At 41.0% G+C, this 26,259-nt stretch overlaps 4 protein-coding genes across 4 annotated transcripts in view; 2 read left to right on the forward strand and 2 right to left on the reverse strand.

Annotated features, from left to right (window-relative positions):
• Positions 1 to 4,781: 4,781 nt before the first annotated feature.
• On the reverse strand, positions 4,782 to 8,996 carry LOC118404682 (placenta-specific gene 8 protein-like). The gene is made up of 5 exons (XM_035803924.1): positions 8,930 to 8,996; positions 7,752 to 8,015; positions 6,124 to 6,217; positions 5,479 to 5,618; positions 4,782 to 4,936 (listed from the first exon to the last, which is right to left on the reverse strand). The coding sequence occupies exons 2-5, from the start codon at positions 8,004 to 8,006 to the stop codon at positions 4,820 to 4,822; spliced, it is 606 nt and encodes a 201-aa protein (XP_035659817.1). The 5' UTR covers positions 8,007 to 8,015; positions 8,930 to 8,996; the 3' UTR covers positions 4,782 to 4,819.
• A 1,704-nt stretch (positions 8,997 to 10,700) lies between these two features.
• LOC118405111 (placenta-specific gene 8 protein-like) lies at positions 10,701 to 13,443 on the reverse strand. Its single transcript, XM_035804516.1, has 5 exons — positions 13,336 to 13,443; positions 12,866 to 12,997; positions 12,176 to 12,275; positions 11,435 to 11,592; positions 10,701 to 10,931 (listed from the first exon to the last, which is right to left on the reverse strand). Exons 2-5 carry the CDS (start codon positions 12,983 to 12,985, stop codon positions 10,818 to 10,820), a joined length of 492 nt encoding a protein of 163 aa, XP_035660409.1. The 5' UTR covers positions 12,986 to 12,997; positions 13,336 to 13,443; the 3' UTR covers positions 10,701 to 10,817.
• Positions 13,444 to 21,353: 7,910 nt separating this feature from the next.
• On the forward strand, positions 21,354 to 25,361 carry LOC118404768. Its single transcript, XM_035804094.1, has 4 exons — positions 21,354 to 21,378; positions 22,372 to 22,780; positions 24,108 to 24,268; positions 24,954 to 25,361. The coding sequence occupies exons 2-4, from the start codon at positions 22,381 to 22,383 to the stop codon at positions 25,116 to 25,118; spliced, it is 726 nt and encodes a 241-aa protein (XP_035659987.1). The 5' UTR covers positions 21,354 to 21,378; positions 22,372 to 22,380; the 3' UTR covers positions 25,119 to 25,361.
• A 338-nt stretch (positions 25,362 to 25,699) lies between these two features.
• The window catches only part of LOC118404909 (carboxypeptidase B-like), a 6,723-nt gene continuing 6,163 nt past the window's right edge, over positions 25,700 to 26,259 (forward strand). Inside the window, exons 1-2 of the mRNA XM_035804291.1 lie at positions 25,700 to 25,717; positions 26,169 to 26,246. Coding sequence (XP_035660184.1) covers positions 25,700 to 25,717; positions 26,169 to 26,246 — 96 coding nt within the window. The remainder of the gene's footprint in view (positions 25,718 to 26,168; positions 26,247 to 26,259) is intronic.

Here is a 26,259-nt window from a genome sequence, read left to right on the forward strand (position 1 = left end):
TAAACAAATAGGAATGCCTGGAACACAGGAATAGTCTTCTGACTCCATAGCCACAGCAAAACACGTACCCTAGGTGATTTATGACATTAAAACACTACCGCCCAAATCATTGTCCTTCAATTTTTTTGCATTGAATTTCAGTCCAATTCTCCTTGCGGTTTCTCTTGTCTCGTCCCCCAAAATCACATCACGAAATATGATTTCGGGCATTCTAAAGGCCACATATTTCTCTCCTAGAAACACACTGTGCCCAAGGAGTTAGCAGGTCATTTTTGTAAAGAAATCTATGTAGTCTGGTAGGGAACAGATCTGTAATCTTGTTCTAGTTCTTGTTCACGTACTGAATAACACCCCTTTTTTTGGGGGGGGGCAAACCATCCAGGGTGTAGTGCTGCTGTTTATTGACCGTTCCTCAGGTGTTGCAACACCTCTTCCTTAAACTTAACGGGATTAGCTTGAAGTAATGCTATTTGTGAAACGTTTGTAGTAGCTTCAACAGAATACGTGCACACTACAATATGGCGCTTGAACTATACCAAATACGAAGACGTCAGGTTTTGTCCACCCATGTATAATTGGCGTTTCCAGCATATCATCCGGTTTCTCTGAACTGAAAATACGAGGCTAAAACGCAGCTCTATGTACTTACTAATAGACATTTTCTAACGCATATTGAAAGACCTATATCAGACTTAGAAGTGGCAATCTCTAGTTTACAAACTTATATTGGCACCACCACTATACATTTATACATAAGAAATCAACGTTAAGCATACGCTAGATTACCAACTTGTAACGGAACCATGATGACATGATGACCATGCTTGTAAAAAAAATGTGATGAACTTCTTGATGTGATGAAGCAAATAATCATACAATATTCAACGTTAAATCGAGACGTTATATCAAGCACACTATTTAACGTCCTTGGTTATATACATGTACATAAACATCCCATTCTGTATCAAGCTCAGATACCAAAGAGAGAACAATGGCACCAATAGCAAGTTTCGCGGGTCATACTTATCTATATCGGAAAGGTGGGAGGCCCATCCCGATGTAAGTGTATCAAAGCACATAGTCCGATTGTATGCATCTTGTATCATTAGTTACTGTAAAATGGTGCGTAAGCAGTTGACGTATAGCCACCCATCGTGTTGTTCATCATCAAAAGGCTGTCTTTGATTTTCAATTGACAGTAAAAAGCTGCCCACAGCCAATATCAACGTACGGCGGTACACAAAGCCCGGCAGGGTCTCCAATCTTCGGTAAGGTTTTGAAACCATAGTACTGTAGCGGATATATGCCCGCACATGATAAGTACCATAATGGACATAACCTTGTTGAAAATAAGTGACTACGTGTCGCAAATTAGTAAAGCCCAACAGATGACATGTCAACGACCGCAGCTTTGACACACATCGCATATTCAACAAGTGCTTCACAAACAAAATCTTTCATTTGAACCTCTTTTCTTTCGCCAAAAAAATACTATATATCAGGGTAAATGTGTTTGTAACTCTGCAAAATCTTTACAGCCTAAGTTGACAAGTCATGACAGGATGTTTATGATATAACATATGTTGGTGTTAGCAAAAATGAAGAGAGGGTTAGATTCTAGTGTCCCTGGTGGCTTTCCTAGGTACTGCAACAGACAGACGAGTTCCAGTACATGTTTGGTGCGCCATGTTATCAAGCCCCAAACAAAGACTTTTACAAGTCAGATGAGAAAGTTAGATTTTATACCGGTCTGCGGATGGCACTTGAAGACAGAATGAAAATGTCAAGACTGGTGGACGTGCCGACTAATAAGTACCTAAAAAGAACCAAATGTGATAAAAAAGAATGAAAAGCGGATAGACCAGGCAATTCATATTTAGAAAATTGCTTTTCGTCCGTAATCATAACTGAATAGAGGGTCATCAGGACCTTGATGAACTCATTATTTGAAACTGCTTTGATGTAAAACTTCGTTATTCGGACGTGATTTGACATCTGTATTGCCCATATCATGACAGTAAATATAGTACACATGCAAGACAGGTAGCATATTGGATTATAATTCACTACCTCTGCCAACGGAAGGGGGGGGGGGGGTATATTTCGTACCGTGAGAAGGGAAAGGCATATTTGATCCGTGTTTTTGGCGACGCCTCAGGGGTGTGTTCTTGTTCTCTGTCTCATAACGCTTGCATTTTGTTTTTAGCCTGATGATCCTGTTAGATGGAAATGGAGAAATATGTTCTTTAACAAGCAAACGTTTTAGAAGGAGTTTGTTGTTTTTATTCTTACTTTCGGTCACAAAATGGATCTCTAAGTGATTAAGTGTTAGCCGAATGACCTGAAATGTGATATTGGGGTAATCGTAGTATGGTCGATAGGGGTCATTTTGCATAAGGCGTATTTGGAAGAATCCAATCTTGCATGGGTGTCAAATTTAGAGAAGTCTATCTTTGTATTGGGGTGAGAATTCAAACTGTCCAATCTGGATGAAATATAGTGTAGAAAATACAATTAATTAGTATATGAATACAGTGCGGGAGAGAGGGAGAAGCCAAAATAGGCTTTTACAAGTATTCCTTCTTACATGTATAACAAATTCTAACTAAACACAATTCGAAAGAAATAATTGAAATAGGAAACAAATATAGTAAATCATAAATGAGTTACATTTAAATGATTAGCGACAAGGAAATATAGCAATTATTGTAAAATGAATGAATCTATCGTATAGGATAATAACAAATAAAATACAGTAAGATAACAAATCACTGATGCGTAGCAAATTATAACAAAAAAGGAAATGTGGCAAATTTATGTACCATGAATGAAAATATGTCTCAAGGAGGAGGGAGATGAGAGAAAGTAGTTTATGATATTCCGTTTAAAACGTATCATGGACGTTAAAATTTTCAGGTGGGGGAGACGTTTGTTTGTTTGTTTGTTTATCTATTTCCACAACAAAATTATGATAGATACAGAAAAGAATAGAACATAAAACAGGTGCAGGAGGAGGGGAAAACCTTAACAGTTTATGCTGAGCCCTCCTCCTCTATACTTAAACCAGATGCATGATCAATGAAATCATAAATAACAAAGAAAAGAAGCTAACACATATGCTATATTGATACGAAAAGATGTATGATCAATGAAATCAATAAATCACAAGGAAAAGTAACTAACACAGTCATATGTTATAATAATACAAAAAAGATAATCGAATGATAATAGCAATATGAATTAGGATGGGATAAATACTTCTATAAGGGGCTGGGATATAGATAATTAAGTTAGCTACACATTTAGAGCGAACACTCATTTGGGCTAGTACGATTCTTAATGGAGGTGGTCGCATTGTCGAGTTTCATAAGTGCGGAGTCGTTAAATTCAGATTGGCGCCATTATGGGATAAAAGGTCAATGGCTTTAAAGAGGTTTGTAAGCCTACGTCACAACGTCATCTCAGAAATACTTGTTAGTCCAGCATTCATAGCCATGACAACGATTTATAGTACTGAAAATATAGGCAGCACACAAAGAAAGACAAAGAAACTGAAAAGGGTATAGAATCAAGCTTCAAGACTCTGCACAACAAGCAACTACAGCAGGGATGCTAGTGTTGCCAAAATTACAACAGGTCTGCAGTGGATGACACTTGAAGACAGAAGGAAGATGCCAAGACTTTGCATTGACTATCAATAAGTGTACCCCTCTAGTGCCTACGTGCCGGTGTGTCAGGATGCTTGCGTACTTGTATATTCTTCGCTTTTTTTACAACACTGTCAAGACATTGACAGGAAGTGAGTTGGAAGGTAGTGAAACCACAAAGGTCAGTCTTATGAGAGTGACAGAAAATAGAGGTCAAAGATGGTAGAACTAGACATTCTTAGGGCTTGAAGAATACAATGTCATCTGAGTGAACTGATGAATACAAGGTGAATTTATACAAAGTATGTAAACTGATATTTTCATTTTTTGCTTCAAACACTGAATCTCAGTTGGCTTTAGGCGGCCCAGGCCTGGAATAAAGTAGTATTCTATACATATGATCGTAACTTTTGATTGCTCGGTCGCACTACGATGAAACTTCACACATTTTTAGTACTACTTTAAACACATTGAATACTAGTGATTTTGTTATTCTACATACCGAATTTTGGGTTAGAAATAAACATTTTGGTTTTAAAAAAGTGGTGTTTATTTCATGAGTCTAGTCCCAGCTGGAAACAAGACTTTCAATTATGATATTCTAAATGATGAAAGCCAATCTTAAACTTATCATCTTTATCCAGGGGGATTTTGTTTTAAAGTAGGATTACATTGTTTTTTGGGGGGCCGAAAACATCAGAAACGATCTTTTTTTTTTAATTTTTCGTTGAAAATGCACCATAGTTAAAAACATTAAATGATTACACAAAATCCCCTCGGACAATTTTGATAAGAAAGGGATAATATATATAAAGTAAAACTTGAGTACTATGAAGATCGATACTGTTATTTTGAACTGGGACTAAAGCCGTAAATGTCATAACTTGACCGCACAGACACCCACCAACTTGTGACCAAGGAAAAGGGGTCCTTACGGTGCTTGTTTACGTTAAAAAGTCGCAAATAACCACAGATTCGAACGCGCGTTCGGTTTGAATTACGAAATGGAACATTATGGAACACGTGTTCGAATTCGGCTGGACAAGGGGACACGCGCCCGAACTCGGACACAAATCGAGCGTGCCTGGGCCGCCTTAGCTCATTAGCTCAACCGTTAATTAATAAGCTGTACAATATGATTGATTAGACGCTATCAATAAGTGCACCCCCCTCTAGTGCCGAATGATGATGGTGGGCTGTTTGTTGACGTAATCGATCTCGCGAGACAGCTGCGCGAGAACACAGCAGGAGCACCACCAGGAGGAGCAGACGTCGTTGCACAGGTCGCCCTGCAGGGAAAATATTCAAAATAAGTTGTGCTGTTTTCTTTATGGTACTCGGCCAAACGAAAGGGAGGCATAAAGAGAACATCACAAACTAGAGAAAAAACGCCTCAAAACGCATCAAAATAACAGCCGGAGTCGAACATGGACGTCCTTGTCAAAGGAGAGTGACAAATGTCATACGTCTAAACACAACTACGAATACACAAGAACACAAACATTCAGACACAGTTCAGTTCAGTTCAGTTCATCCTCGGAGAGGTGACACCAGCGTCTCCACATTCAGACACACTGAAACAAAACACAAACAAACCCATCACATAGCCTCCGTTGCAGACTTCGAGTGAGTCTGCTTTATCTTAGGGGAACCTTACGCGAATTTCAACGTTTGCTAGGTTCTCTCTCGAGAAGGGGCAAACTCCTTTCTACGGGAAATTCCCCTCCTCTCTCGAGAAGGGGCAAACTCCTTTCCACGGCAAACCCCCTTTCCCGTCATATGAGAACCTAGCCAACGTTGAAAATCGCGAACCAGAAGTATCAAAACTTACATTTATGCCATGTTCTGACCGAAAGCTGGCCCTCATGGCAGATAGGGCAAAGCAGGAGAGCCAGCCGACACAGCAGTTCTCGTGCATACGTGTGAGGGTGTGACACGTGTAGAAGGGCATACAACAGAATGCTCCCAAACCTGTGTAAAGAGCGAGAATTAGTCGACGTAAAAGTGGTATCTCGCTGCACTTGGGGCACCGGTGTGGAGTTACGGGCTTCGTTCACTGCGGCATTGTTGTTGTTTTTTCTCCGATTTTTGAAACATTTTAGATATTGCGTAATACGTAAAAGTATGGCTTGAATTAGAAGACAAAAAAATACACAAAATAAGAAAATTCGTTCTTTATCTCGTTAACTCGTGGAGTAATCTTTCGGACCCCGCAGTGCTGCACCGGCGCCCCAAGTGCAGTGAGATACCACCTTTACGAAAACACTTTATACGCATTATGATATAGAGAGCATAGAGGTTATGATAGTCAATTTCATAGCTTGCCAAAGTTTTGACAATACCTGAGAAAACTATCTCGAAAATACCTTCATTGATCGAACGACGATCGTACGGCTAATGTGACGTGACCCAAAAAAGAACCAAAAGACAGAATTTGTAAAAAGTAACAAAACGTGTGAGAAGAATTCCCACTCACAGCTACATGGATCCATGCAGCATGCACACATGTCGCTGCTCCAGTCGCGTCTCTGTGGGCCCACGGTGGTGATGCCAGGCTGCTGGGTGATGACCTGGGTAACATGACCAAATATGGAGGCATTTGCACTCACGTGACTGTGACGCAAGTATTGTCTGCCATGTTGGATGATTAAACCTGACCATCACCACAGTGGTGATTCCAGGCTGCTGGGTGATGACCTGGGTAACATGACCAAATATGGAGGCATTTGCACTCACGTGACTGTGACGCAAGTATTGTCTGCCATGTTGGATGATTAAACCTGGCCATCACCACAGTGGTGATTCCAGGCTACTGGGTGATGACCTGGACAACGTGACCAAATATGGAGGCATTTGCTCTCACGTGACTGTGACGCAAGTATTGTCTGCCATGTTGGATGATTAAGCCTGGCCATCACCACAGTGGTGATTCCAGGCTGCTGGGTGATGACCTGGACAAAATGACCAAATATGGAGGCATTTGCACTCATGTGACTGTGACGCAAGTATTGTCTGCCATGCTGGATGATTAAACCTGACCATCACCACAGTGGTGATTCCAGGCTGCTGGGTGATGACCTGGACAACATGACCAAATATGGAGGCATTTGCACTCACGTGACTATGACGTAAGTATTGTCTGCCATGTTGGATGATTAAACCTGAAAGTTGTCTGGTGCGTAGTTTGTCTGGCCATGTTGATTTGATTATATAGTCGACATCCTCTGGGAACCCCAAAACTGATGCGAGCGTGGGAATAAAAAAAGTTTTGACCAAAATAAATTTAAATGTTACCTTCATTATGAAATCTAAGAGGTCAGGAGGGTTGAAGAAATAGTGATATAATTGAACAGAATATAGTATACCGAACAACAGATTCTTTATTATTGTTCTTTCACATCTTCTTTGACCGGAATATTCTATTTATAAGTGCTCTATGAAGAAAGTTTTGATGGGGTCCTGTTGTCATATGTCCAATTTACATTTGTACCAAATTTCAGGTCATTTGGTTTACATACAAGGGCAAAGAAGCCAAAAATATACATTTTTAGTCAAAAATGACTGAAAACCCCAAAATAACTAATTTTTGAAGTGATCTATGAAGAAAGTATCAATGAGGTCCTGTGAGCATATGTTCAATGCACCTCTGTACCAAATTTCAGGCCATTTGGTTTCTATACAAGGGCATAGGAGCAAAAAATATACATTTTTAGTCAAAAATGGCCCAAAACCCTAAAATAACTCATTTTTGGAGTAAACAATGAATAAAGCGTTGATGGGGTTCTGTGGTCATATGTCAAACGCACCTATGTACCAAATTTCAGGTCATTTCGTTAAAATTCAAGGGCATAGGAGCCAAAAATATAAATTTTTAGTAAAAAATGACCAAACCCCTAAAATATGTTTTCCGATATTTGTTTTGCAATACACGACATATATTTGCTTGTTTTGAAACTGCTTTTTACGATTTACAGTATGGTTGAAAACTTTTTCTTTTTCTTTTTGGAAACGTTTGAAAAATGATACGTGTGCGGATGTCATCTACGTTATGATCAAACGAATATGGCATTATATGCAAAAAGGGGAGTGAAAGCTATACATTACCACTTGTTGTTGCATAGGTGCCAAAGGAATGCTCGAAGCCACAGGGGCAGACATTATGGGCATGGCCGAGGCCCCAGGGTCCGGTGCCATGGGCAAGACCGAGGGCACAGGACCAGGTGCCATGGGCATGGCCGAGGTCAAAGGTCCATGTGCCATCATGCCGGGATTCATCGTTGCGTCATAGCTTGGCGGCGCCGGGTCAAAGGTCATCCCCTTTTCGCCCTGCGTTGGATCAGTTGTCACACCAGTCGCCATTTTGTATACCTTGAAATCATAAAATGGATTCCGTATTTATCAATTTATACATTATAATATAAGACTATTTTGGCTGAATCGTGTATAGAGGCTGTAGTTGAAAATATAACATATCGAAGTCACCCCTCTAACCAACTCTTCATGATCAACATGAAAAATTATCATAGTTTGTCATTACAACTTGTTTTAATACCAAATTTTTACAAAAACATGTTCAGTGCTTATGCTAACCCTGATGGTGACATATTGTACAATAAATGATAACTTCATGCGAATTGAAGTTAATTATGTATGCTATAAGTATGAATAAAGTCTTGCAGACACCTCGATACGACAATTCAGGCCATTTGGTTTAACCATTATTAAAGAGAGCACAGGAGCCAAACATACACAATTTTGGTTTAAGACTAGCAATGAGGTCCCAAGAGGTCTTAATATCGGATCATAAAAGAATTGAAACTAAACATACATGTACTGGTATCTTAATCTTAAGCCTTCTATGTCCACCTGGTCTTTTGAAAGGAAAAACAATTAAAAAATCTCTAGTTGGCTACCGCAGCCCAGTCCATAATTGTGTGCTATGCTTTTTTTTTTCTATTTGCTTTTTGTACAGACGAGGACGATGTGGCACTGCACTCAAGTTTTTGTAACTTATATTAACAGTGCCACATACACGGTACAGACAGAAGGAAAGCCGTGTAAAGTGCCTTTCCCAAGGGCACAACGTCGGGGGCACGGTGGGAATCGAACTCAGGACCCATAGATTCCGAGCCGAACGCTCTACCAGTTACGCCACGCCCGACGCTGTTGTGCTATGCTTGCAAGAAATACATCTGGAAATACTTAAACAGACCATAAGATCACAAACAATAAGCACAGTGAACAGTGTAGTGTTTCAACAAAGAAGATACAGAGTCTCTTACCTCGGAAATTGTAGGGCTATATTTTGACGGATCTAAAACAGCACTTCTGGACTTTGTACCGCAGTTCGATGAGTCAGGCCAGTGACTAAGAAAACAAACTAAGATAATATTTACATAATACATGGCAACCAAACCTTCTCCAGTGCTATTTGATATGTAACGTTAATACTCAAACGAGGATATATTCTGTCTTCGCCGAGAAGGTCATTTCATTTTCGGTATCATGTATGTGTGTGTATCTGTGCGTGTTTAAGAAAATTCACTACATATGCGTAAGTATTTGGATCCGTGTGCTTTTAAGCGTCTTTTATTCAACTTCTTCAGAAACACACAGTTGTGTCGATCAAAGTAATGCAAGCTAGGAACAACCATTACGATAACAATCACGCCGAAAGTATAAAGATGTTGGCAAAAGTACATCACAACAGCATCTCAAAAACATCATCATATATGTCTCTCATACGTCGTCATGGCGACGATTTCTTGGAAAGACTTTAGATATTTTAGGCACAATCTGTTGATTTTTAACCTAATAGCCTAAGTGCCATCCTCCGTAGTGACCTCTGGCTCAATTCTTTCGCTTGCTAACGTTTGTAATGATTGAGCCAGCGGCTAACTTTTTAACGGAGATAGGTTCAACTCTGACTGATATGCTTGGGTAGGATTATTTTATGTGTAAAAGAATACGTTAAGGATATTTCTAGGTGTGGAATTACATATTTGGGTGACCAGGTTGAATGATATACGTCAGAGAATGCTTAATTCGTTTTTATTTTTGTTTAATAAGATATCAGTTACACCATTTTGGTACTTTAACTTACATATTGAATAAACGATCAACTTTAAGTTTTGTATCCGTTATTGCCACATCTCTTTGTAGTTAGTGCGAAAAGCCTTATTTTCAGGGCTACAAAAATGGGATACAGAATCATAAAGTGACGATAAAGCTGGTTCCAAAGCCTTTTTAAGGTCGCCGAGATCTTGGATTGTTATCCAGCTATTCATGTACTAACGTCAGAAAGGATTGAGCCAGCGGCTAGCTTTTTAACGGAAGTGCTGGGGAAAATTGGCAAGGGCAGATAGGTACAAATCTGACTGATATACCTGGGTAAGGATTATTTTATGTGTAAAAGAATACGTTAAGGATTAATTTCAGGTGTGGAAGGACACATTTGAGTGAACCGGTAAGTGTTCTAATCACCTTGTGAAACGGCATACGTCAGAGAAGGCAACTTAACTCGGTTTTACATTACTGCATGATAAAATATCAGTAACTTGGTTTGGTGCTTGCGTATTGAATGAGCCAAACTACTGTAGCTCAAAGTGGAATACTCTTCTTTCGCGCGGCGGACGTGATAGATCGAAAGGGAAGCCAATGTGGCAAACAAAAGACTGTCCATCATCATTGAATTAGTGCTCAGTTCAACCAATGACAGCATTGCAATTAGGAAATCAACCAGGATGAGGATGGCTACATTTCCGTGGAATATTTGCATTATTATGTTTTTATTTTACCGAAGGATCTAAATTGCTACATCATTCGGTGCATATCACTAGTTATAATATTTATTATTTGATACTTTTGTGTGGAATGGTGGAAATTTTTTTTAGAAATAAGTTTGTTTGCCTCATTGACCTCGTGTACGATCTATCATGGCCGCCGCGCGAGAAAGGTGTATTAGACGATGTCAGTGGTCAATCTCCAAGCAGATCCTAATATGGCATAAGATTGTACCAAACTGGCCAAGGAGTGTTGTCAGCCAAGAGGTGTCCATTTGCCCTGTAGCGAAACACACTCCTAAGCCGGCTTCACTCCTCTGGCAGCTTTTAATACTATCTTATGCTACCGTAGGATCTGCTTGGAGATTAGTCAGTGGTGGTCTCCCCTCTACTGGCGCGCCATGGCAGGCTGCTCGATGACGTAATCCATCTCGCGAGACATTTGCGCGAGAGCACACCAGGGGCACCAGATTGAGGTGCAGGCGTCGGTGCACAGGTCACCCTGCAGGGCAAAAAGGATTTTCAGAAGTAAGTTTCAGTCTATAGCGGCCTAGGAAATGCACATACAGTGTTAATTAAAACCCCAGGTCTACATTATCTACATCTACATATTGCTACTTCTATATATGTATCCCCACCAAAAGTGGGTCAAAATAATGATGACAATATCTGCTGATAATAAAAATGAAAATAAATCAACACACAGCACAATAGAAAGTACGGGTTTCATCAGTGAGTAACTACAGTAACTTGCATGTGTTACGTCTAGATCGGGGCCGCATCTAAGAGTTAAAATGGCCATATTTTTCAAGGTTCAATGATTCTTCACATTAAATTTCTTGTTGATAATCAGTCACAGAGATGCATGTTGATAAAAATCAAACGTAATCAAATCATGACATTTGGGTATAACGACCTGAAAAAAAATCATGGTGCGCCATGAAATAAACAATCAGCATGCCTTCGTCCAAGGGGTGTCGCCAAAATGCATTTCTGCAAACTCACGTGTATGTTGTGTTGCTCCCGCATCTTGACCCTCATGCCGAAAATACCATACCCCAAAGGAGGCCATGGCCATCCCATCCAACCGACCCAACAATTCTCGTCCATGCGAGGGAGTAGGTGGCAGGTGTAGCATTGAGCGCAAAAGAAGGACAACAAACCTGTGTCAATGAAAAAAAAAATTGGCCTATTGCGCATCAAACACTTAACATTACTTACGGTATTGTAATCAGTGTCAATCTATTTGTTTACACACAAGACTTTAAACTTTGTCTCATATTTTCAAGACAAGATTAAAGTTTTTAGTCAACTTTCAGTAGCCGCCATGCATCAACAAATGATTGCTTCATTCATTACAATTATAAAGTTTGAAAATTCATTTTCAAAGTTTCCCGCTGAACTCAAGGACCGTCTGCTCGTCATAATACCTCCGTCACATGTAGCGAAAATCGCTCGGATGACGAGTCTGCGAGCTCTACCGTACGAGGAGGCATGATCCTGACAGGAAGGGGGGAACTCGGCCCTTTTTTTGCGGCATCAGAGTCATGCCTCCTCGTACTGTAGAGCTCGCAGACTCGTCGTCCGAGCGATTTTCGCCACATGTGACGGGGGTATAAGGAGCACGTCGACTATGTTGAGAAAATTTTGGATTCAGAGCCCGACCGGGTTCACAGTCCCTATGGGCACCGTAGTGTAAGATAACTTTATTTATTAACGTTACAGATAAGACTTTATGCTACTCACAGCTGTTGGGGTTGTCGCAGCACGCACCAAGACCGCTGCTCCACTCACGTTTCTGCGGGCCCATAGTGGTCACGTACCCGCCGGGCTGGTGGGGGATCACCTGACGGGAAAAAGTGACAGACCATTTATTTAGTACAGAATTTTACGTGCATTGCAAAAACATGGTGCTTATTGTATTTATGATGTCATGAGTTAGTTTATCAGCACCATACGTGTACAGATTATTCATGAATTTCCTCATAGTAAAAAAGATGTGTCGACTTCTGGTAACAAAAAGGGCCAGCGAGGGTGTCAGCCATTTTTTTTACCAATATTGCAATACGTAGTTCGTGAATCATCTTCTGTTAATTACAGAAAAAAATTGTTAAAGTTTGTACCCATTATTAGCACATCTTTGTAGTTAGCATTTCTTTCGAAAACGATTATTTTCAGGGATAAAAGATAGGATGAATAACTAATCCTAAAGTGACGATAAAGCTAGTCTCAAAGCTTTTTTAAGGCCATAGAGACAGCGGGTTGTTATCCGCTTTGTCTTGGGCACTGTATTGGGAGGCAGAGCCACCGCCTTTTACCTCTCCAACCGAAGTCAGGTACCCATTTTTCCACCTGAAAATCTAAACACACTAAAAACAAAACTTAAACCACATTTATGCCATTTTATATTAAAATTGAGAAGTAGTGACGATTTACCTGTGGTTGCATAGGCATGGCTGGAAACGCAGGTCCAGCTACAGGCGGGTACTGGCCCGCCATCGCCATCGGGCCTTTCTGTTCCTGTGTCGGGTCCGCAACTGGGTGCACGGACGCCATTTTGAAACCCTCCTAGTGCTAGCAAAAGACGAACAGATCTAAATTTTCTTTAAACCTCTCAAAAGTATGTAATCATAGTCCAGCTTTATTCGTAGGGTAACCAATATTCGTTGTTTAAACAAATAGGGCATACATGGTATCTAGGGATACCAAGTCAACGGACGGTGGTTTCAAACTGGAATACTTTGAAAAAAATTGGAAATACTTTGAAAATATAGTTTGAAACTAACGTCCATCGACTTGATATCCCTTAATTTTCTGTTTGCAAATCAAACGGATAAAGGTTACCCCCGCGGATAAAGGTAAAATAGGGTTAGACTGAGATGTACCTAGCGAAAATATATCAATACCTTGCACTGAAGACTAAACCTGCAAGTAAACGTTTGAGCTTTTCGTGAAAAACCAGACAGCTACCAAACGTTAACGGCCTTTAGACCATGCAGTCATCAACACGTTACCAATGTCTGTTGACTATGGTCATGACCTATCCCTCCCGCGGGCTGCCAAAGGTAATACACAGCGTCAATGAAGTATCAATAGGTAACTAGTGAAACACTTGTAACTAGGTAATTTTGCGATTTTAATCAGCGTCCATTCTCGGTTACTACCAGCATTTTTCTTCAGTTTCTTTTAACTTAGCTACAAATGTCAGGCACAAAACCAGGGGTGCCTAAGCATTTGCACGAACCTTATAAAACTAAGCGCACAAACAATGTATCCAGAGTGCCATACAAAGTTGTTGTCCCATGTACAGAACATATTATATAGAGCCGTTTTAGGTTGCTTGAGGTTCTTTGAAGTCATTTGAGGTTTATTTAGCCTGACTAAAATCGCGCTCCTAGCGGCCGGCCCTATAGTATTGCCGCCGCCCTAGGGGAGGGGGTCATTAACCCCAGCCAGCGAGGGATTGTGTAAACACAGGCTAAGGTTTATTAGCTTCTATTCTTACCATGTAAAACGTTTCTGGTCTCTTTGGAATTTAGTCGTATTGTTTTTTACCCATCTTTTCCTGCTCTCGTATTAACATTAGGTTTGGAGTCTACGAGTACAGAGAATGACACCCGTAAAATTTCGGTGCCCAGGCCGCTCAAGTGATGACCCCAGATCTGGTCTTAATATTAATAGATATATCTGAACCGATAAATGAATGAATGAATGAATGAACTTTATTGCACGACAGTTGTACATGGTACAATTGTATGGCAACATTAATTAAGTCAATTAATACAATGGCACTCGTCTAAGGTCTATAACTACATACATGTATAGTACAGGAATGTGAACATATAAATGACAGCGCGTGTTTGGCTTGCACGTGGCAGCGGTTGGTCATATGTTTGTTTGAACCTTTATCAATTCATGAGAAGCTCAAATCGACACACAGGCCGTTTTTCATTTAGGTCATGAGCCTCCGGTAGGTAAGGGTCAGATAAAATATAACAGAGATGCAGATTGCATCGAGTCCTAATAAATCTATCAACATATACATGGTGCAAATTATTAGTAGAGCAACAGAAGCTCAGCGTTCATAGTCCGTGTCCGTTCGCTTTGTTCATTTCTTTTACCTCATGAGTCTCTTAAAGCAGACCAGATTCGGAGCCATACGTGCGTCTGGTGGTAGGTTGTTCCAAACATTCGGTAGGCTATCGATCTTCTAAAGGACTTGTTGCAAATGAACTTAAATGTATGTATCTTTAGCTCCAAGATCTCTGTGGAGATCAAATGAAGTTATGATGAATGTGAACCGTCAGGCGACCGTACCCCGCGTGCCATTTGATATAAATAATTGGTTTAGAGATATCTAATAAGGATGCAATGTTTAAAAATCTTATTTCGCTCGTTGGAAGTAGTATGACACACGTGCCATTTGATGTCTATATAAGTCAAAATATATATATCTGCGTATAATTCTGAATGGTATTTTGGATGATGAATAATTTTGTCTATAACTGGGTACAAGAGAATTGATTTTGTCAATGTATATCTCATTCAACTTTTCATATAGTTCGTTTTTACGGACATTGGCCCATTGGAAATTTGAAAAAAAATTGCGCTTGGTAATCTATCGAGATTTTGGATATGCTCATCAACATACCTTCTATCGGCTGCATACTTGTTTATGCTGTTTTCATCCCCATGAAAATGTCTGTCTCTCTGTCTGTCTGTCTCTCTCTCTCTCTCCCTGTTCGTGTTTCTGGATTTTTTTTTAGTCAACATAACTCCAGAACCTCTTGATGAATTACAATGATATTTCGACCATAGGTAGATATTGGAAAGACAAAAACTATGCTTGATTTTTGGCCCCTTAGTATGAGACTTGATACTGCAGCAGAACTTCCATTTTTGTATATTTTGACCTGGACATGCTCTGGTCTTGATTTTTTGGTGGCAGATGGGCATAAACATTTGACGCCGGACGTGTTGATAAAAATGAACAAGCGGATGGTAGATTTGCCTGAAAAATGAGCTGATCGATTCTACTAAGGCAAAATTGTAAATTTGCACATTTCACTGAGAAATCTGTATTAGCACATATCTGTCCTTTACTGGTAAATGGATACAAAAACAAAGAATTCTAAATCGGCCACTTTGTCTTTAGAAAAACGGTTGCTGCTTCGAACGTTAAGCTAATGGAACAAGACGCCGTTCGTGCAATTTGTCCGTACGTTTTATACGTGCAGGCAAAACTTTGTGTGCCGTCGGGCTCCACGGCCGCTAAGTATTTCCTGTTTTCTGGAAACGTTCAGGCTGTACAGGGCAGGCGCGTCGCCCGTACTGGCACGTACAGGGGCGAATCCGCAGCCTGATGGCACAAAAAGTTTTGCCTGCAACTAAAGTTCTGCGGCGTGTCTGCGTGCTCCAAAATCCGTCGGATTCCCTACGAGTTCGTACGGATGCGGTACTTACCCACCACTTACGGATCCCAAAAGATTGCCCACGTTTTGGCACGTTGGCAACGGCGGGTTCATGGAAGATTGGGCGTAAATCATCGGATGCAATTTGTAAAATACTGTAAATGCAGAAACGTTCGCGGTGGATTAATGTTCGCGGTTTTCGCGGCGGCCTCTTCACCGCGAATTTAACACCACCGCGAACATTTTTCCATAACAATAAGAGACTACAGTGCAGGGTGCTACCGCGAAATTAAAATTAAAACCACCACGAAAAGTCCATTTCCCGCTACCGCGAAATTAAATCCCCGCGAACTTAAATGCATTTACAGTAATTGTCTCTTAGATCTTATAAGTTGTATCAAGGACGTTAACTACGTACTCAGTCCTTCTGATATAACGTCCTTTGTACGTGAAAGGGCGCTTGGTGTGATTTAACGAGTCGACCACACGTGTTTTGCATTCACGTGCTCTCCAAGATAGGATGCCTATCCGGGGTTATAATGGTCACACTGACACCGAATTAGCAGGAATCAAGCAGAACCAGCCGGAATGAAGTATTTGCAAAATTCGTGCCACATTCGGGGCCATTCTGAGTGGGAATTTCTAACGGACCTTATATCCCCTTCACACGAGTAGGAATGAGCCGAAATGCTGTCAGAATAAAAAGTATTTTCTATTCCTGGCAATTCGTAGTGTATTCTAGAAATTCTCAATGCATTACAGATATTCTTTTGGTCACATTCGGACAGGATTCGAAGTGGCTTGCCGTTTCGGTTCTCCATCGAATGAGATAAGAATGTTTCGAATGATGTTGGAATGCCGCAGAATGCGGTCTTAATGCAGATAGAATAGTTAGAATACAGATTCACTTAGAATACACTTTGAATGCCATTCGATATTTCTCCACTTCGAATGCATCTCGACAGTTTTTAACATGTCAAACACTTTCGGGCCAGCCAAAAGAACGGGCACAAATAACAGGAATGCAGTGAGAATTTATGGAACACACTACGAATTGTCAGGAATTACGAGAAATAGAAAATAATTTTCATTCTGACGGTATTCCGGCTGATCCTTGCTCACGTGTGAAGGGGGCTTTACACAGACGTTTTCCGAGTCGACTCGGAGTAACCTTAACCTGAGTACACTGAACGAAAACAACAATTTCTGGGAATTTCTGGGCACTGAAACTTGACATGCTCGGGCCGTATACAGGAATATCTTGCTACGATATGTCCGGACTCGAATATGCCCATATATTCCTGAACGTGGTCGTGTGCGGTAGTTTGCGGGACCCGCACACGATGTGTCCTGAGATGTGGCTGAGTGTGGATGCGCAGTCCATTCAGGTGATATTGCTACCAATACTTGGTAAAATGGCAAGGAACTTGGTATTAAAGTCTCTCTGAAATAAAGAAAAGAAAACGTTTTCCCTCTGTATATTGTTTCTGCTATCAACAAAACTTAGCATTACGATAAATTGTAATGATGCGCAGATCGCTTGTTACGCTTTCACGGTGGCTGTTGTTGGACATATAATCATCAAATGCAATTTGTAACATAATTGTTTCTTAGATTTTACTGGTTGTAGCTTTAGGGTCTATGCGTAGGTTTCTGCGTGAAAGGGCGCTTGATGTGCTTTAACGAGTCGACCACACGTGTTCTGCATCCACGTGCTCTCCACGAAAGGATGCCTATCCGGGGTTATAATGGTCACACTGACACCGAATTAGCAGGAATCAAGCAGAACCAGCCGGAATGAAGTATTTGCAAAATTCGTGCCGCCGAATTCAGGGCCATTCTGAGTGGGAATTCCAAGCGGACCTTATATCCCCTTCACACGAGAAGGAATGAACCAAAATGCCATCAGAATAAAAAGTATTTTCTATTCATGGCAATTCGTAGTGTATTCTAGAAATTCTCACTGCATTCCAGATATTCTTTTGGCCACATTCGGGCAGGAATCGAAGTGGCTTGCGGTTTCGGTTCACCATCGAATGAGATAAGAATGTTTCGAATGATGTTGGAAAGCCGCAGAATGCGGTCATAATGCAGGTAGAAAAGTTAGAATACAGTGTCACTTAGAATACACTTTGAATGTCATTCGATATTTCTCCACTTCGAATGCACCTCGGCAGTTTTATCATGTCAAACAGCCAAAAGAACGGGCACAAATGGCTGGAATGCAGTGAGAATTTCTGGAACACACTACGAAGCGCCAGGAATTACGAGGAATAGAAAATAATTTTCATTCTGACTGCATTCGGGCTGATTCTTGCTCACGAGTGAATGGGCCTTTACACAGACGTTTTTCGAGTTGACTCGGAGTAACCTCAACCTGAGTACACTGAACGAAAACAACAATTTCTGGGAATTTCTGGGTACCGAAACTTGACATGCTCGGGCCGTATACATGAATATCTTGCTACGAAGTGTCCGGTCTCGAATATGCCCATATATTCCCGACACCCGGTGTGTCCTGAGAAATGTCAGAGTGTGAATGGCAGTCCATTCGGGTAATAATTGCTATCAATACTTGGCCAAATGGCAAGGAACTCGGTATCAAAATAAAGAAACGAAAACGTTCTCCCTCTTTATATTGTTTCTGGCATCAACAAACCTTAGCATTACGATAAAAGTAATGAGCGAAATGCACCATTTGTTTCATTCGTTTTCATGTAATAAAGTACATGATTGTATGCCCCACAACAGCCACATGAAAGCATTGTATGCTGTCATGTGGCTGTTGTTGGACATACAATCATGTACTTTATTCGTTTCATGTTATAAAGACTTTATAACATGAAACGAATGACGCATTTCGCTCCGGGCTCTTTTCTGTGTCTGAAGAAGATTGGCCTTAGAATAGAAGCATGAAACGTACACATGTAAAGGTCACCAAGACATTATCAGGAAGAGAAGTGTTTGCCCATTATATCAAACTTTGTGGATAGGCTTTTTCATTCATCCAATACCATTGTACAGTCTGTGCCTAGGTCCGACTCATTCTTCCGCAATTCATTCTTCAGCAATCTCTGGCAGCGCCTCTGTACATAGCTATTTCTAGGATATTTCAAAATGCTGTATTGTACATGTTTTATGTTTTTCACGTTTGTCTTTGTTTCATAAGGCCTGGTGAGTGCCTATCGGTGCAATGGCCTAGTGGGTAGAGTGTTCGCCTTGCATTCGGTAGGTCGTGAGTTCAAACCCCGACCGAGTCATACCAATGACTATAAAAATGGTACATGCTTCTTTCTCTGCTTAGCACTCAGCATTCGGGAAAGAGTATGGAAGTTGAACACACACTGTTGTAGTGATTGCGCTGAAACGGAGATGGGCGCCGCCCTATGCGCCATCAGGCGCGGGAAGGAACTTTGACTTTGACTTTTGGTGAGTGCCTGAAATAAAGAAATAATAAATACATTTTAGCCTACTATTAAAGGACACACTGACTTAACTTATGGATGACATCCACGCGTGCATCCACATATCAACCCATACCGATCAGAACTTCATGCTTACCGGAGGACCTGCTCTTCATGGGCACACGGTCAGGGCATGGGGGCACAGCGCCCTTGTCCCCTTTTTACACAAGGATATAGCGTTGTTTGATATTCTCTCAAATGTTTTGAACCCTATAACATAAAATTCCCCTTTTGTTTCGCCCTCTTGCTTTTGCGGCGATTCGTATAGTTACAATAGAATTTTAGAAATGTGGGGCTTTTCGTCTCCCTCTGTTTCCAAAAAAGAAGTCAAACCCAACCTGTTTAGAAATAGCCAACACTAGTATTATAGCAGAATATTGTTTTTGACTGTCCATCGTCACTATGTGTATACCATGCATGTACTAGCAATTAGCCCCCGAGTACGAACCTGCAAATAAACTTCTTTCTTCGTGGCCTACGTGACAGCCTACACGGATGACATTCAGTTCTTTTGTTAGATGCTGGGAACTCAGCTATTGAAGCAACTATACGGTCTGGTTTTCATACAGTTAACCAAGGGTGACCTATTTGGATGTTTGATAATATCATCATCAACTTTTTTTAAACATATTCATTGTGATGACGGTCTATATAAGCACAGAAATCACAATTAAGCCACAGCAAGTAAATCATACAGACGAAATCTGCGCACTCATCAATTTTCGCCTGATTTCAGAAAAATAAGAAAAAAAGAATTTTTTCTTCTTCGTAGATGGCCAGATAGACCGAAATGGGTTAATAGGTTGTGTCGTAAGCTAACAATTGTATGTGCGTGCATGTAGAAGTGACATTAGAGTGGCAGCCTTCACTGCAGTTGCAAAAGTAAAACTTGCTGGATAGCTGTAATAAGAGTGGGATGGAAGCCATGGGTGTAATTACCAAATTGATAACTGATGCCATTCTACCACACTAGGGCCACGTTTACTAAACTATTCTAGTGCACACTCTTAAATACAAGAATAAGCGACTTGTTATTAGCTGTGCTGCCAAATTTTGTTACTTCAATACTTATTACAGCGTTAACGTTTATTGTGTCTACTTTGAAAATTTGGCAGCTTTTTTTCCCCTGCTATCTCACTATTTTTTCAGTCTGCAGAGGATGTCATCCATTAAATTTACTTGCTATGGCCTTATCGGACTCCTATTCATACTATTGTGTGGTGTAGTCCATTTGCACAACGGGGGTACCGGTAGTTTTGGAATTGTCCACCTTTGGGGAAATTCAGGATGACATCTTCTCAGATATTTTGCCAAGGGATGTTAGAGTACCAACTTTCGCGATGTATTTCATGGTGATATGCACAAAGTTATGGACGATCTTAAAATTACCCCACATTTGAACATTTTCACATTCAGGTGGACAGTATCCATATTTCTCGCGACGTATTTTAGAAAAACTTCATTTTTTGTAAAGTTGTAACCTCTATAATCTTGCGTATCATATTATCTGATTGCCTAACCTTCATTGACACATAAACATGCAGATATTGCGGATATGCAGCCAGTCTCTTATTGGTCGAACGCTAATTGCCATGTCACCATTGGTTGAACTACTAATTGTGATGGACAGTCAGGATCAGTCATCATACATAATATGCAGGCCTTTCTAAGAAAAGCACAAAACTATGGTATAGTGCTTAACAAAGAACTTTTGCATTTTATTCATTGACCATGTACAGTACTCTCCAGGGTACATCGGTAACAATGAGGCTTACGAATGTTTCTTAATCAGCTTTGATGAAAAAGTAGTCACCGATTTGTCCAATCATTAACTGTTGCATTCTCGGTTGCACTCAGGTGAAAATTACCTACAAATTTGACAGGTGAAAATTCCCGGGACCGTTCTGTGTCTATCTGTAGGTAGGGGGTCTATCCCTCAAAAAGAATAAGATAGCACCTTCTTTGGATGGATCAATGTACCTCCCCCTAATAAAGAAAAGTTCCAACCTTTGTTCTTGTGAGGCACTCGGGTCGGGCTGTGCAACCGTTTGGGGGTGAGTTTCTCAAATATTTTGTGAGTGCAATATTTTACCAAGGAGCCTGATAAAAGCCCCTTGATTTCACAGGTTTTAAACTTTCACTCGAAATGTACAGCATAGTTGGTCAGTCGGATTACTAGTCAAATTAGTGTGTGTGCCGTGATTTTTTTAGTATCCTGCCAAAAAGTCTTTAGTTTTGGCAAAGGGGGAGGGGGCTATCTAGCCTGCACCGCAAATGCATGTGTTTCAAGTTATTATTGTATCTCACAGGCGGCTTGCAAACAATAAGCCCTTTCAAAAAGATTAGGACGCATGTGCGGCGATAGGAAATCTAGGTAATATATCAAAGGTAAAGACCTCGAAAAAGAAAACATTCCTTGTCTTGACCACAGTTTCGATTTGCATAACAATGTTCAGACGGGTTTTGTTGTCTTTTTCCGGGCCTTTACCTTTGACATTCTACCTGGAATTCCTGTCGCCGCACATGCGTCCTGATCTCTGTGAACGGGCTTATTGACGCTATGTTACGTTCAATGTAAGTAGTATATTGCGGCTCCTACAACTCAATAGCTTTTCATTGACGTCAGATTAATTATAATTTGAATCCTCCGTAAACCACGTTGGCTGGTAATTGAATTAAGCAGTAGCATCTTTGTGTGTTGTACAGACACACACTGTAATCTAATGTGGCGCAGATGACGTCAAATTAAAAGTCTGTATTCCTCTGTGAAATCATTTAGCAGCTTTAATATATTTTCCAAATAAGCCCACAAAAAGTAAACAGTCCTTCTCGCTCTTGAGCATTGTTGCAATTTGCATAACAATGCCCATTGTTTCGATTTGCATAACAACGCCCAGACTGGTTTTGATGACTTTTTGTGGCCTTTACCCTTTGACACATTGCCTAAAATTCCTGTCGCCGCTCATGCGTTCTGATTTCCGTGAAAGGGCTTATTTCTTGTTGCCTGTACATGCGTTTTAAAATCTGCGAAAAAGCTTATTTAGCTAATTACTTCGTCTTTCTGTAGTCGGGAGCCATGTCTGAAGATAGCCCAGTCATTACCCATCAGCCATTGCCGCGTCCGGTCGAGGTCAACGTACGACACGGTTCGATTGACCCCAACGACAACGTCGAGCCTGGATCGCCGGACGATAACGGATTCAAACATTCCAAACCGTTTCGGGCAGACGGGTCCAATCAACAACCTCCACCCGAATACAACATCCAGCAGCCCCCGCCTGCCTACATGCAGCCTGCTCCAGTTCCGCAAGGGGGCGTCGTTTATGCACCTGCACCGCAGCAGCCGCCCGCGGTTCAGCAAACTACCACCGTGGTGACGCAGCAGCCCGGCTTGGCGTTTGGTGGGAATCAGAGAGCACGTGCCTGGAAGTACGGCCTATGCTGTGGCTGCTGCTGTCCTACTCCAAACTTCCCTTGTGAGTAGCAAATGTTTTTTTTTCTGGTGTGCAACATTTGTCATTATTCCAAATTCTAAACAGAAAGGTACCTCAATTTTCTTGATATTTTATAAACAAAATACATTACACTTGAAACATAGAGCTAATTTCTAATACAATTACAAAACAAATGCAAAGAAACTCCCGTGTATCATCTCAATTTCCATAACAATGTCCAGACGTGCTTCATGTTTCATGGACCTTCACCTTTGACATATTACCCACAATTCCTGTCACTGCACATGCGTACTAAGAACAGTGAACATACTTATGGTGGCACAAAACAGTATTTCTCCTCAGTTAATACCCATAGACGAAAAATTGTGCTCTGTTTCCTTTGTTTGGTTGGTTGGTTATTTCGCACATGAGAAAATAATAACAATCAAGTATAACAAAAGTAAATAAAAGTGCCGGGGAGGGGAGAGGACTGTATGGCTTGCGCAAAACCCTGCTCCACTTAACTAAACTAGTACTCATCTAAATAAATGAAACAATAGTAACAATTGAAAAATGTCATCAGTCAATTGTGTTCAGTAATGTAAATTATTGAGCAAATACAAGTATATGAAACATAGAATGTTATGATTAAGGCTAACTATAAATCCGAAGCGTAAACGAATGAGGAATATATGAATCATAGAACGACCTTATTGGTTTGCCAAAAAGCAGTTACTCAAGCAACTGGATATGAATTTGGAAAGGTCTCAAGCAACTGGATATGAATTTGGAAACGGTCAGACGTTTCAACTGGAATCCACCAGTTCGTCAGTGACACTGAAGTAGTTCATCCAGATCACTTCAGTGTCACTGACGAAAGCTGGTGGATTCCAGTTGAAACGTCTGACCGTTTTCAAAATCATATCCAGTTGCTTGAGAAACTGCTTTTTGGCATATAGTCTTATTAGCTGGATGTCTAGCCTACATCGACGGACCTTATTGGTAACTGTAACCTCTCTCTCCCCTCTCCCAGGCTGGTGCTCGTGCCTGTGCTACCCGTGCTACATGTGTTACGTGGTATAGGTCATGCGTTCTGACCTCTGTGAAATGGCTTATTGCTAACTGTGCGTACCCTCTGTCCTCACCAGGCTGGTGTTCGTGCCTGTGCTACCCGTGCTATATGTGTTACGTGGTACAGGCCATGCGTTCTGACCTCTGTGAAATGGCTTATTGCTAACTGTACGTACCCTCTGTCCTCACCAGGCTGGTGTTCGTGCCCGTGCTACATGTGTTACCTGGTACAGGTCATGCGTTCTGACCTCTGTGAAATGGCTTATTGCTAACTGTACGTACCCTCTGTCCTCACCAGGCTGGTGTTCGTGCCTGTGCTACCCGTGCTACATGTGTCACGTGGTACAGTCCATGCACGAGACAACATGGATCGCCGCCTTGCTCTTCAAGGGTCCGTTCTGGTTCCCTCTCACGTCAACCTTACTGCGTCTCAAGCTCCGGACGGAACAAAACATACACGTGCGTATTGTTCACATCTACTACCTTCTACTGTGTTGCAGTTGTTGTTGTTGTGCGTGTGCGTGTGTTTGTATGTATGTATGTATGTACGTATGTATGTATGTATGTATGTATATGTGTGTATGTTTTTTTGCGTGGGTGTAAGTTTTGTGCGTGCGTGTGTATGTCTCTCTCTCTCTCTCTGTTTGTTTTTTTGTGTGTGTGTGTGTGTGTCTTTCTCTCTGCCTGTCTCTCTCTTTCTCTGTGTGTGTGCCTCTGTCTCTCTCTCTCTCTCTCTTTCTCTCTGTGTGCGTGTCTCTCTTTCTCTCTCTGTGTGTGTTTGTGTGTCTCTCTCTTTCTCTCTCTGTCTCTGTCTCTGTGTGTGTTTGATAGATGGGTTTATTCTTGATGGCTTGTATGTGGACAGGATATACATGGGAATGATTATTTGCATGAATTCTCAATTTTCAACGGTTTGCTGACCCTGTATCCCCTCTCAGCCAGAACATCTCGATAGAATTATAGAATTATTGTACGTAATTTTACCAGCAGTATGGGAATACAATCCCTCTGTACTCTGATATTTTCTGATAACCGACGGAAGTTGATGTTTTCTGCCTTCTGGTGTCTTTCTTTTCAAACATTCGAATCTGTGTCTCTCATAAAACGTCGGTATGATACCTCAATGTTTAACCCTCGTTACCAGGGTTCCATCTGCAATGACTGCTGCTGTTCGACCTTCTGCCCTTGTATGACCTTGACCCAGCTGGCCCGGGAGTGGCGTGACCTCAAGAAGATCGAGAGAAAGTTCGCCGGCCTGCCCATGCAGCAGGTGGGCGGAGGAGGCGTCACTATGGTAACCACTCAGTGACGTCACATCGAACTAAAATGACGTCATACGGATCTGGACAACGGCTATTTCGAGAAAGAGAACATTATCGATAATAAAAACTATATTTTGAAAATTCTACTATAAAAAACTACTATATTTTTCAACATGTCTACGTATAGATGTTACATTGCTATTATTTAGAATAAGGGTGACAAAAATGGCATAAAATCTATACAGCTTGATCGTACTGGTAATAAATGTATATTTTGCAGTATATAAGTATCTTGTGTGTAATTTTGTCGTCATTTGCAGTCATTCTACATCTTCCCTCGCATATTTTATTCAACTATCCTTTCTAGTCATATTTTCTTCCCAGTATTCATGCACCTTTTTTGTTTAATGAATGAAGCAATGAAGACAATTATTGTACATTGAAAAAAATACAGGTCACAAAAATGACAAAACATATATTTGTTATAATTGGTATTTGATATATCCTCCCTCAACCCACCATCAGTATATCCCCTTCACCCTAGTGACGATTAACAGCTAGCTACATGCCTATCGCCGTCCACGCCGTTTAGTAAACAACGGTTATGGGAATCCCACCATCTGCCACCATGTTTGACTTCAGTGCGGTGGGTTCCTATTGGTTGAGTGATATCGGTATCTTGTTTGCATATTGTCAAGTCCGGGTAACAGCGTTTTTTGTCATGCAATTATCCTAGAGATTAGCAGAACAAGTAAAAAAATGGCGCTACTGAGGGTAGCGTTTCTTGCACTTTTTCTCAACATTTTGGTGGCTCGGACTACCCAGCATTCTACCAGCCGCGCGTTGGAAGGGTGAGGCATTGCTGATTCTTTGTAACTATTATAGCATAATATTACATTTTGTAACATGATTACATGCAAAAAAAATGTTGTCACTTATCTCTACTAGAACAAAGCGACCCTCTTGCGACGTACTACAACTAGAACTGCATGATAGTGACACAAGTTTGTTACTAGTAGACTTTTTCGTGGGATGCACTTAACACTATAAATTCAGCATTTTTGAATGAAATAAAGTTCGAATTCTTTCGCAAGTGACCAAGTGCTGAGGCTACATCCGGGGACTCCAGAAGCTGTCGCCATGTTGAACAGCCTCGTTTACATGCCAGGTTTCAAGTAAGAGTTCTGT

This window comes from Branchiostoma floridae, chromosome 17 (assembly GCF_000003815.2).
Source record: "Branchiostoma floridae strain S238N-H82 chromosome 17, Bfl_VNyyK, whole genome shotgun sequence".
NCBI lineage: Eukaryota > Metazoa > Chordata > Leptocardii > Amphioxiformes > Branchiostomatidae > Branchiostoma > Branchiostoma floridae.